This window comes from Neofelis nebulosa, chromosome 3 (genome assembly GCF_028018385.1).
Source record: "Neofelis nebulosa isolate mNeoNeb1 chromosome 3, mNeoNeb1.pri, whole genome shotgun sequence".
In the NCBI taxonomy this organism is placed as follows: Eukaryota; Metazoa; Chordata; class Mammalia; order Carnivora; family Felidae; genus Neofelis; species Neofelis nebulosa.
The window spans coordinates 205,933,907-205,946,266 of record NC_080784.1 but is presented as its reverse complement, the minus strand read 5'-3'; the positions used below and the strand labels follow the sequence as shown (position 1 = coordinate 205,946,266).

The following is a 12,360-nucleotide window of genomic DNA, read 5'->3' as shown; positions in this document are numbered from 1 at the left end:
TAAGTGCCAGAAGGGGCCCAGTCCTCCACAGTCCTGCCCGGCTTCTGCACGGCGGCTGCCCCGGGCCGGGGGAGCACTCACCACACGATGGCCAACCTGGGGATGGTGAACATGAGGGCCGGTTCATAGTCGTCAATCATGTCCTGGGTCAGGTACCCGAAGTCCAGGGCCCTGGCCGAGGGGCAGAGAGCAAGAAAGCAAGAAGGGTGAGGCCTGCCCGCCCACACCCACCGCGGCCCCGGCCACCCTCACCTGCGCCTGTGCTCAGCAGACAGCCAGGAAGGTGACACTGGACACCGTGGGCCCTCACACGCACACGGGGCCACTGCTGGAACCCGCCGCACTCCAGAAGGCCCGAGCAGGCCTGGTGCTTCCCTCTCCCCACTTTTCTCCTGCCTGACTCCCCTCCGGGACGGAGGGTGCTGGGAGGGGAAGGGGCGCTTGCTGAGGGGGGCCCACGGGCAGCGATGGCGTCCAGCCAACCAAATGGCTCGAGCGGCAAGAACAAACAGGGAACAAAAACACTGCCCCAGATGACCTGACGCTTCCCCGAGGAAACTGCCCTCCCGGATTTATCCGCACTCCCCAGGCCAACGCAGCGGCTCTCTCTCTATGCTCAGTGAGCTGGCGCCTGCTGGCACCACGGAGGGAGGCTCTGAGTAAAAGGAACTTTACGCCATCGTGTTTTTCAGCAGCTTGAAGTGTCTTTCACATACATCAACAGCGAATAACACGTCTTTAATTATGATGTGACATTAGGCAATTTCAAAACTTACCTAATACCACACAGCACTAGCTAAACAGGAGAAACATTCTAGACTAAACTTTAGTCTCAAAGTCTGACTTCAATTACTGCCCAAAGCACGACAAGACTGCTGATGATTCGCTCCACAGAGCCTTGTTCGGGAGCTCCACCCTGGCCTGTGGAGATGAGGAAATGAGAAGGGAAGAAGAGGGAGGGGGTGAGGCCGTGAGGAGGTGAGATGAAGACTGAGCAGGAGAGGAAGGTGAAGAGGTGAGGAGGTGAGGAGGGTAGGGAGGTGAGGGAGGGAGGTGGGGAGTGAGGAGGGTGAGGAGGTTTGGAGGTTGGAGGTGAGGAAGGGAGGAAGGTGAGAAAGGCATGGAAGTGTGGAGGTGAGGCTGGAGGAGGTGAGGAAGATGGGAAGATAAGCAAGTGTGGAGGGTAAGGGGATGAGGAAGGTATGGAGGTGAGGTGGGTATGGAGGTGAGGAAGATGGGGAGGTGAGGAGGTGAGGTGGGGGGGAGGTGAGGAGGTGAGGCAGGGGGGAGGTGAGGAGGTGAGGCAGGGGGGAGAGAGGAGGTGAGGCAGGGGAGGGTAAGGAGGTGAGGCAGGGGGGAGTGAGGTGAGGCAGGGTAGGGGGAGTGATGAGGTGAGGGGAGGAGGGAGTGAGGAGGTGAGACAGTGGGGAGTGAGGTGAGGCGGGGTAGGGGGAGTGGTGAGGTGAGGGGGGAGGGAGTGAGGAGATGAGACAGTGGGGAGTGAGGTGAGGCAGGGGGGAGGTGAGGAGGTGAGGCAGGGTGGGGGGAGTGAGAAGGTGAGGTGGGGTGGGGGGAGTGAGGAGGTGAGACAGTGGGGAGTGAGGAGGTGAGGCGGGGTAGGGGGAGTGGTGAGGTGAGGGGGGAGGGAGTGAGGAGGTGAGACAGTGGGGAGTGAGGTGAGGCGGGGTGGGGGGAGTGGTGAGGTGAGGGGGGAGGGAGTGAGGAGATGAGACAGTGGGGAGTGAGGTGAGGCAGGGGGGAGGTGAGGAGGTGAGGCGGGGTGGGGAGCGAGGAGGTGAGGCAGGAGGGAGCAAGGAAGTGAGGTGGGGGGAGTGAGGAGGTGAGGCAGGGTGGGGGGAGTGAGAAGGTGAGGTGGGGTGGGGGGAGTGAGGAGGTGAGACAGTGGGGAGTGAGGAGGTGAGGCAGGAGGGAGCAAGGAGGTGGGGGGAGTGAGAAGGTGAGGCGGGGTGGGGGGAGCGAGGAGGTGAGACAGTGGGGAGTGAGGAGGTGAGGCGGGGTGGGGAGTGAGGAGGTGAGGCAGGAGGGAGCAAGGAAGTGAGGTGGGGGGAGTGAGGAGGTGAGGCAGGGTGGGGGGAGTGAGAAGGTGAGGCGGGGTGGGGGGAGTGAGGAGGTGAGACAGTGGGGAGTGAGGAGGTGAGGCGGGGTGGGGAGCGAGGAGGTGAGGCAGGAGGGAGCAAGGAGGTAAGGTGGGGGGAGTGAGAAGGTGCGGTGGGGGGGAGTGAGGAGGTGAGGCGGGGTGGGGAGCGAGGAGGTGAGGCAGGAGGGAGCAAGGAAGTGAGGTGGGGGGAGTGAGAAGGTGAGGCGGGGTGGGGGGAGTGAGGAGGTGAGACAGTGTGGAGTGAGGAGGTGAGGCGGGGTGGGGAGCGAGGAGGTGAGGCAGGAGGGAGCAAGGAGGTGGGGGAGTGAGAAGGTGGGGTGGGGTGGGGGGAGTGAGGAGGTGAGACAGTGGGGAGCGAGGAGGTGAGGCGGGGTGGGGGGAGTGAGGAGGTGAGACAGTGGGGAGCAAGGAGGTGAGGCGGGGTGGGGGGGAGCGAGGAGGTGAGGAGGGGCGGGGAGCGAGGAGGTGAGGCAGGAGGGAGCAAGGAAGTGAGGTGGGGGGAGTGAGGAGGTGAGGCAGGGTGGGGGGAGTGAGGAGGTGAGACAGTGGGGAGTGAGGAGGTGAGGCGGGGTGGGGAGCGAGGTGGTGAGGCAGGAGGGAGCAAGGAAGTGAGGTGGGGGGAGTGAGGAGGTGAGGTGGGGTGGGGGGAGTGAGGAGGTGAGACAGTGGGGAGTGAGGAGGTGAGGCGGGGTGGGGAGCGAGGAGGTGAGGCAGGAGGGAGCAAGGAAGTGAGGTGGGGGGAGTGAGGAGGTGAGGCAGGGTGGGGGGAGTGAGAAGGTGAGGTGGGGTGGGGGGAGTGAGGAGGTGAGACAGTGGGGAGTGAGGAGGTGAGGCAGGAGGGAGCAAGGAGGTGGGGGGAGTGAGAAGGTGAGGCGGGGTGGGGGGAGCGAGGAGGTGAGACAGTGGGGAGTGAGGAGGTGAGGCGGGGTGGGGAGTGAGGAGGTGAGGCAGGAGGGAGCAAGGAAGTGAGGTGGGGGGAGTGAGGAGGTGAGGCAGGGTGGGGGGAGTGAGAAGGTGAGGCGGGGTGGGGGGAGTGAGGAGGTGAGACAGTGGGGAGTGAGGAGGTGAGGCGGGGTGGGGAGCGAGGAGGTGAGGCAGGAGGGAGCAAGGAGGTGGGGGGAGTGAGAAGGTGGGGTGGGGTGGGGGGAGTGAGGAGGTGAGACAGTGGGGAGTGAGGAGGTGAGGCGGGGTAGGGGGAGTGGTGAGGTGAGGGGGGAGGGAGTGAGGAGGTGAGACAGTGGGGAGTGAGGTGAGGCGGGGTAGGGGGAGTGGTGAGGTGAGGGGGGAGGGAGTGAGGAGATGAGACAGTGGGGAGTGAGGTGAGGCAGGGGGGAGGTGAGGAGGTGAGGCAGGGTGGGGGGAGCGAGGAGGTGAGACAGTGGGGAGCAAGGAGGTGAGGCAGGAGGGAGCAAGGAAGTGAGGTGGGGGGAGTGAGGAGGTGAGGCAGGGTGGGGGGAGTGAGGAGGTGAGGTGGGGTGGGGAGCGAGGAGGTGAGGCAGGAGGGAGCAAGGAGGTGGGGGGAGTGAGAAGGTGTGGTGGGGGGGAGTGAGGAGGTGAGGCGGGGTGGGGAGTGAGGAGGTGAGGCAGGAGGGAGCAAGGAAGTGAGGTGGGGGGAGTGAGAAGGTGGGGTGGGGTGGGGGGAGTGAGGAGGTGAGGAGGGGCGGGGAGCGAGGAGGTGAGGCAGGAGGGAGCAAGGAAGTGAGGTGGGGGGAGTGAGGAGGTGAGGCAGGGTGGGGGGAGTGAGAAGGTGAGGCGGGGTGGGGGGAGTGAGGAGGTGAGACAGTGGGGAGTGAGGAGGTGAGGCGGGGTGGGGAGCGAGGAGGTGAGGCAGGAGGGAGCAAGGAGGTGGGGGGAGTGAGAAGGTGGGGTGGGGTGGGGGGAGTGAGGAGGTGAGACAGTGGGGAGTGAGGAGGTGAGGCGGGGTGGGGAGCGAGGAGGTGAGGCAGGAGGGAGCAAGGAGGTGGGGGGAGTGAGAAGGTGGGGCAGGGGGCGGGGAGCGAGGAGGTGAGGCAGGAGGGAGCAAGGAAGTGAGGTGGGGGGAGTGAGGAGGTGAGGCAGGGTGGGGGGAGTGAGGAGGTGAGACAGTGGGGAGTGAGGAGGTGAGGCGGGGTGGGGAGCGAGGAGGTGAGGCAAGAGGGAGCAAGGAGGTGGGGGGAGTGAGAAGGTGGGGTGGGGTGGGGGGAGCAAGGAGGTGAGGCGGGGTGGGGGGGAGCGAGGAGGTGAGGAGGGGCGGGGAGCGAGGAGGTGAGGTGGGGGGGAGGTGAGGACCCCAGCTCTCCGTGCTGCCTGCCACAGCTCTGCTCCTCCACGGGGGGGGGGGGGGGGGGGGGGGGGGGGAGCTTCCCTGCAGGAAGTGTGCTCTGGGCTCTGAGGAGAGCGGAGGAAAGTGTCGGTGGAGCTGAGGAAGGAGGCTCTGGGTCTGCCTGCTGCTTGCTGGGGGAAGGTGACTTGGTAGCAGAAGGGGGCTGGAGCCTTCCCCCCCCCCCCCTGCTGCAGGCGCCCCGTCCCTGCCCTGCCCGGGCTCCCAGCCGGCCTCCTTCCTCTTTCCGGGGAGGAGAGGGGCCCTGTGGTGGCCGGGGGGGGGGGGGGGGGGGGGGGGGGGGGGGGGGGGGGCGGGGCGGGGGGGGGCCCTCACCTCTCCACGGTCTCGCAGAACAGCACAATGACCTCCTGCTGCACGTAGTACTCCCTGGGCGACTTCACGGGCACCATGGCAGAGACGTAGCTGCAAACACAGCCAGAGAGTGAGGGCTGCCCGCCGGCCACGCGTCCCCCCCCCCCCCCCCCCCCCGCCGCCTCTCAAATGAAAGCCACGTCAGCTTCCTACGTGCACGCCTCCCAGCAGGGCCAGCCTGGTCCAGTGCCTCCTGGCCCCCCGGCCCTGCCCCGTCTGGGCCCCGACCGCCCACTTCTGCGACGCCCCTGCCCGGGCACCCACCCCGGTGAGCGCGTGAGAATCAGTGCAAGAATGAACGTGCGTGTGGGTGGGTGAACCACGGGGTGGGGGTGGGGGCGGCCAGGACTGGGCGGTGTGAGCACGGGGGCCTCACGGGCAAGTGACACTTTGTCCAAATGTCCCCCGGGGTGAGAACGTGTTTCTTTCCTTCTGAGTCAGTAGCTCTAACTTTTCCTCGTTATAAAAGCTTATCTGGAAGAGGACACAGAAAACAACTGTCCACGCTCCCACCTCCTAGAGAGAACCGCCTTTAACATCCAGGCTGGTTTCCTCCCCGAGGTCATCGGGCCACACGATGGAGACGGCTTTTACTAACTGGGATCACCGTGGTGTGGATTTGGGGTCCCACTGTTTCTCGCCTACTGCGAGCATCTCCGCGCCTGTGGGAGCTGGTGGCGTGCCTGACTCCCGGTCCTGCGCTTCTCCAAAGCCCTGTGAGGAGGCCCCCAGGCCCCACCTGTGTCCTCCGGGGAAGGAGCAGGTGAGGGCAGCCCGTGGGGAGTGGGGCGGGAGGCACTGGCTGGACAGAGGGCAGGAGGGGACGGGTGGAGCTCACGGCAGGTGGTGGTGCTGGGGGATGGGGGGGAGGGCACCCTGTGATCCTCACAGACCCCCCTAACCTGGGGAGGTGCCCTCGCCCTCATCCCAGGGAGCTGGAGCGTCCCCGTGGCCCAGGAGCCACGGCCACCTCTCCCTTGCTCTGCCGTACCCCAGATCTGAGCGCATGGAAGTGATGCTCGGGTGTTTGTGGGGTGAGTGGGTGAACAGGCGGGATCAGGGGGCAGCTGGCGACCAACAAGCCCCTTACGGTGAGCCCAGTCACCAGGGGAGGCGAGGCAGGAGGTCAGAGGTGAGAGGTCAGAAGCAGGAAGTGAGGCAGGTGGTCAGAGTGGGGAGGTCAGAGTCAGGAAGCGAGGTGGGAAGCAGAGGGTAGAGGTCAGAGGTGGGAAGTGAGGCAGGAGGTCGGAGGTGGGGGGTGGGTCAGAGGCGGAGGCGAGGCAGGAGGCAGAGGGGAGCAGCAGAGCCTCTGGCCGGCGACACGTCCACTCTGGGTGACGGCTACTTGCAGGAACCTCCCGGGTCTTTAGCGCTGGGGTGCATCAGGGAGAGGCAGAGGGGGTGGGCCAGACCCCCGGGAAGGTCACCCAGCCTGACCCCCCAACGGCCCCACGTTGGGCCTCCAGGGTTAACTACGCGGACTGATGGCCCTGAACCGCCATCAGTGGGACGCGCTGCCGGGCTGGGGCCTCCCCCTCAGGGTCACCTCAGCTCGAACTCAGCAAACAGGACGTCGAAGTGCCTCAGCGCCTCCCTCATCTTCTCCGTGTAGGTGCTGAGGTCCCGCAGCGCCTGATCACGGAGGGCGCCCCGCACGTCCTCCAGGCTGCGCGTCAGCTCCTTGGCCAGCGGGCGCATGGCCATGCTCTCCAGCTCGCGGTTCATGATGATGGAGCCGGCGGCCAGGCACTGTGGGCAGAGAACGTGGGGCGGGTCACTCAGAGCCTCCTGGAGCCCGACGGCCCGGGGTCCTTCCTCCCCCCCGCCCGGCTCTGCAGAGCCCGAGCTCAAGAGCCGCCACGGAGGGCTGTGGTGCCAGAGCCGCGGGGACCGTGATGCGGGACAGGAAGGCACAAGAGTGGTGGCTGGGCCCGGCTGTGACCCTCCTCCCCTGGGCCCCGCTCCCAGGAGCACCCTCGCCTCCTGCTGTCTCCTCGCTCTGGGACCAGCGGTCTCTCCTAACCCAGAGTAGCCACGGCCACGACAGCACATACTCCCTCTGTGGCTGATAGGGTCCCCCACACAGACCCGGACGTGGGCAGAAAGGGAAGGCCGACCCACCGAGGCTCTTGGGTCTGGGGGCTCCGTACAGGGGCCCCGGTCAGGTGACTCCTGCCCCCTCCATGCCCAGCCCACAGACCGGGAGTGGGTGCCTGGGAGTCCCTGACACCAGGTTGGGGTGGCACTCGGGGCCAACCGGGCTCCCTGACACCACTGCCCTTTCTAGGCAGTAAAGACGCCCCGCTTCCACAAATGCTCACAGACCTTCTTCTGAGCCAAGACTCATCAGTGCGGGACGCCCAGCTTCTGGGCGATAAGGAGGGTCCCTCCGTGCCCGCAAATCTGCCCACACCTGTCCTGGGCTGTGGGAGGCAGGTCACAGGCCTGTGCGGGCTGCATGCACCTCCCCAGCTTCTTCCACTCGTCCAGTGACCTGGGGTACTCGTCAGACCCGGGTCCTGGCCAAGGGGCGGCCACGCAATCCCCGTGTGGGGCTGTGGTGTTGTGGGATTCCCCTGCCCACCTCGGGCCAGCACCCGTCAAAGTCTTATCCTGTCAGCAGTGACCCAGAGGGGAGCTGGGACTACAAGCACTTTCCCGGGGGGCGGAGTGTGGTGTCGTTGATTTCCCACCCACCCTGGAGGGGAGCGTGGAGCTGGCTGGCACCGGGACCACACGGGAGAGACGGCGCCCAGCGCCACGGGGCCCAGGACCTACATCATGTCATGGCTCCACAGCTCCCTGCCCCTGGGACCCACTCTACAGCGGTGAGAACTGAGACCAGAGACAGGGCTAGCCTGCCTGGGGCCACCCACACCAACTGGGGCCTTGGCGAGGACACCCTCCCATCAGGCGGCTCGGGTGAGCAGGGTGAGAGGGGTCAGGTGGGGGACACACAGGGCCAGGCCGTGCCCGAGGAAGTCAGGGCATTCCCGAGATTCACTAGGAGGGAGGCAGAAACAGGCTGAGAACCCCAGCATGGCCAAGGGAGGGGTCGCGAGGTGTGGGTACAGGAAACAGCTGGCTGGGGCGAGGCTGGTCCGGCCACCACGGGTCAGGCACCCTCCTCTCAGGCTGTAGTCTCCTCGCTGGGAGATGAAGGTCAAGGTCTGAGGGGTGGAGAGGGTGGTGGCTCCACTAAGGCACCCGAACGAACGCAGCTCCCAGCCCCCGGGGCAAGAATGACCCCTCCTGTCAGAGGGCGAGGGAAACACTGCTCCTAATTTAGGATTGTTGCTGGTAAGAACCACCTGGAGACCCTTCACATCTGGGGGCCTGAGAACCTCACAGAAATTGCACATGAAGCTTCGTGTCCATATTGGCTTATGTAGATCTGGAGGGAGCAGGTTCATGGCTTTCCCACACCTCCAAAGGGGCGTACGGCCTAATCAGAACGCGCCATCCGTAACCCATGGCGGGTGGGGCTCTTGAAGGGGGATGGAGACACCAGGTCCCTGCCCCCGCAGGTGCACACAGGTGCGGCCCAACGCCCCACACCGTGACCCTGGACCCAGCTGGCTGCCCGCTACCTCGGCCCCAAACCACAGCTGGCCCGCCAGGCTGTCATGTCGGATCTCCTCGGGGAACTTGACGCAGAAATCCCGTGGGGCTCGGTCCTGGGGGATGCACACATCCATGATCTGGTTAATGATGTTTAACACGTTGTCCTGAATCAGAAACAGAGAAAGGGCGCTAAGACACAGCCCCAGCTGGTGGCCGTCAGGTACTGCTTGAAAAATATGAAAAACACATACAGTGTGTTTTCCTGTTCTTTGAGATCATGAGGGTGATATGGTAATGGATCCCTGCTTGCTCTGCAATTGCTACAAAAGTTCGCATGGTCCGGAAGCACCCAGAGTGAAGTCCCGCTCCCCCTTCCCCACGCCCCTTCCTCACACTCATGTAGCCAGAGCGCGGGCAGTGCTGTGGCTATTACTCTGTGATCTCCTCTGCTCACCGCGGGCCTGGGGGAGCCTCCCACGTCACCATGTAGATTTTTCCTCGCCCTTTGTACCGGCCGCTGGCCGTATGCCTTTGTCTTCCCCTGCTGACCCATGCCCACTCCCTGCAGCCGAGGCCACGAGGACTGTCCCTGAACACCTCTCTCGCAACACCTGTACATGAATGTCCTACGACAGAGCCAGAGAAATGGCACTGCTAGGTGGACAGGTACACAAAAAGTTCACTTTGAACCGCCACAAGCCTGTGTCATCCTGGGTCTGTTCACAATACAGACAAGCTCAGCTGTCCGGGAGTAAGGCCACCGAGGGACAGTATGTAAAACCAGGCTTCTCAAACCCGCCACAGAGGACTCCAAGGCCTGTCCTATGTGAGGGCCTCCCCCCGCACCAGTGACCACAGGGGCCAGGGCATCTGGCAGACTCAGCAACCAGGGCCGGGGGCAAAGCCACTGTCCTCTCTGAACCTCAGTTTTGTAGACAGAGCAGGCCGAGCATCCCCTCAGACTCTTCTCGAACCAGCAGATCAATCACGGCAACATGTCAGTCAGCCAGCGAGGAAGAAGTGCCCCCTTCCTTCCAGGAGGTGGAGACCCTGACTCCGCCCCTCACGGCTGTGCAACCTGGGATGGGCCGCTTAACTTCTCTGATCGTCCAGGAGGCCTGGAAAAGGAGACCAGCCCTTCAGGAGGGCTGTGTGAGCTGGAGGCTGTAAGACTCTTGGCTCCGTTTGGCCCACAGCAAGTCTTAATACATGGTAACTTTTGTTCTAAAGACTCCTGAGAATTATTTTACTTAATTTCCTCATGTTCAAAACACAAAGGATAAGAAACTGTTTTGAACTCTTTGTACACATAAGGGAAGCATGCTCATTTTATTGCTTCTTAAATCACATTCATTCTTTTCTTAAAATCATCCTGTTCTTTACACATCTACCATTCACTGTCTGGAATTATAGGAACATTGAAAGTTTAGTTTTTTTCTTTAATTTGTTAAGGATAAAATTAAGGCACATTTACCACAGGAAAATTGGAAACAGTGGAAAACACAGAAGCAGGGAAAGTGTCGCCGGAGGAAAGACCACACGTTGGGCACGGTTCCTTTTCAGTCTTGTATTCTGTCGCTGTCACGGTCGCACGCCTGCCCGTCTCCACAAGCCCCACCTGTGATGGACAGCTATGTACGGTCCCAGCACACGGGCTGTCCCAGCACTGTCTCTCTCTCTCTCTCAAAAATAAATAAACATTTAAAAAAAAGGAAGCAGATATGGAAGATCACTACAGGTGGGAAGCATGACCTTTCTAATGCAAAAGTCAATGCATTAAACCCTGAAGGAAATTCTGCCTCACAACACAAAAACTAAAAATAAAATTCAACCAACGTCAAGTGGTACTGCTGGGAGTTCCTTTTTAAAGGCTTTCTGGGTAGGAAAGCCCCTTTCTGGTGATTCAACAAGCTAACGAACAAATAGGGGCAGTCACAATAGTTAGCACTAGGTGTTTGTCTGCTGTTAGGGGGAGCCAGGGCTCTGACCTCCTATGAGCTGCTTGGACCCACTCCTCACCCTGCCTGGCCCGCGAGGACATCAGCTGCCCGAGGATGAGGGTCTCCTTCTAGTCTCGGCTGGGCCCCCAGTGCCCAGAACCGTGCTGAACACAGAGTGTGTCTCAGCAAGCAGTTGCAGGGCCTCCAATTCCGGCCAATGTGCAAGTGACAGGAACCGAATTTGCCTCCCTCAAGCAACAACAACAGTAACGGGAAAAGCAAGACTATGGTTCCCAAGACACTAGCCACCAGGCAGAAGAGAGATGGGCAGGACAGCCCTGATTGCCTGGCTCACGGCCCAGAGCAACCGTTCAGGGCCCGGTCCGGAGGCAGGGCCCCCAGGCGGGACCCAGCAGACTCCCCAGTTAAGAGCAGAGCTGAGAGTCCAGAGGACCGGGACAGTAGAAGAAGAGGCCCTGAGCCAGAGGACAGAGAGCTGCCCAGGGAAAACCACGCGGATCCGGGAGGGCCCTGTGAGGACACATGCCCGCGAGACCAGCAAGGAGGCAACGCACGCAGTGGAGGCAGCGGCGGCCAGAGCTCAGTTCTGTTCATGTGGCAGAAGGCAGAGCACCCAGAGGTGTCGCGGCTGTGGTGATGAGGGTGGTTGGCACCAGATTAAACTCAGCTCTGAACCCCCCAACTTTTTTTTTTTAATGTTTATTTATTTTTGAGAGTGAGACAGACAGAGCATGAGCAGGGAAGGAGCAGAGAGAGAGAGGGAGACACAGAATCCGAAACAGGCTCCAGGCTCGAGCTGTCAGCACAGAGCCCGACGCGGGGCTCGAACTCACAAACCGCGAGATCATGACCTGAGCCGAAGCCGGACGCTCAACCGACTGAGCCACCCAGGCGCACTCCCCCCCACCCCCGCCAACATCTTTAAAAAATAGGATCCAAAGGATCAGACGGTTTCTGAGTAACCAAACCACATTATAAAACAAAGCTCAAAAAGACTGGTAGGAATACAAAATTATTCAGCTCCCAGAAAGGCGAGATTTGTAATGTCAGACGTTTAATAAAAAATCACCAGGCTTGCAAAGGATTAAGAAAAGATGACACATGATAAAAAGAAAACTCAGGCCGACCTGATGCAGGTGGTGCAGTGGCCACCGGGGGACATGGTGGAGGAGGAGCTGAGCCTTACAACAGACTCCCACGTGTCCCAAAAGTTCGCTGAGGCCACAAAGAAAAAGGGCCCACGCCGATCTAGGAGGGAAACGACACTATCTGAGAGGAAAACAAATCCACTGGATGAGGTTAAGCCCAGATGAGACATTTCATTAGAAAAGAACAACAAACCTGAAGACAAAGCAACTCTCCAGTGAGTCTGAGAACAAAACACATAACAAAACACATAACAGCTCATTGCTGAGTGTCAGACTTCAACATGTCAAAGAGGGCGCCTGGGGGGCTCAGGCGGTTAAGCGTCCCACTTCGGCTCAGGTCCTGATCTCACAGCTGGTGGTTTCGAGCCCCATATAGGGCTCTGCCCTCTCAGCACGAAGTCTGCTTTGGATCCTCTCTCTCCCTCTCTCTCCCCCTCCCTTGCTTGCTCTCTCTCTCTCTCTCTCTCTCTCTCTCTCAAAAAATAAATAAGCATAAAAAGAAAAGATGTCAAAGGGGCTTATCACTCAAGACCTGAAAGAAGGAAGGGGACAGAAAAAATCTTTGAAGGAATTACGACCAACTTTTGTCCAATTTAATGACCAACAATAAGCTCAAGGTCCAAGAAGTTCCATGAACCCAAAGCACAGGGAACACGAAGAAAGCTGCACCAATTCACAGCATGATAAAATTGATAGAAACCAGTGAAAAGAGAAAACTTCACACGTAGTAAGAGGAAAAGATACTACACGCACAGAACAAAGCCTCAGGTGACTCTGGGTCCGTGGGAACAGGGCAAGTGAGAAGGCACCAGAACGCTGTCTCCCAGGCACTGAAGAGCCAGGAATCCCAGGATCCCTGTCCCGCCTGCCAGCGGTGTCCATGGGAGGCGGCGA

General features: G+C 61.3%; 2 protein-coding genes across 4 annotated transcripts in view; one reads left to right on the top strand and one right to left on the bottom strand.

Moving 5' to 3' along the window:
• RNF4 (ring finger protein 4) overlaps positions 1-12,360 on the top strand; it is a 170,742-nt gene that overhangs the window by 16,959 nt on the left and 141,423 nt on the right. The gene's annotated exons all lie outside the window — the stretch shown is intronic.
• The window catches only part of ZFYVE28 (zinc finger FYVE-type containing 28), a 120,130-nt gene that overhangs the window by 44,599 nt on the left and 63,171 nt on the right, over positions 1-12,360 (bottom strand). For 2 of the 3 annotated variants that reach the window (XM_058719622.1, XM_058719624.1), the window contains exons 3-6: positions 8,384-8,521; positions 6,340-6,542; positions 4,755-4,844; positions 82-171 (exon numbers count right to left, since the gene is read on the bottom strand). In XM_058719622.1, coding sequence (XP_058575605.1) covers positions 82-171; positions 4,755-4,844; positions 6,340-6,542; positions 8,384-8,521 — 521 coding nt within the window. The remainder of the gene's footprint in view (positions 1-81; positions 172-4,754; positions 4,845-6,339; positions 6,543-8,383; positions 8,522-12,360) is intronic. The other variant, XM_058719623.1, reaches the window with a different exon arrangement.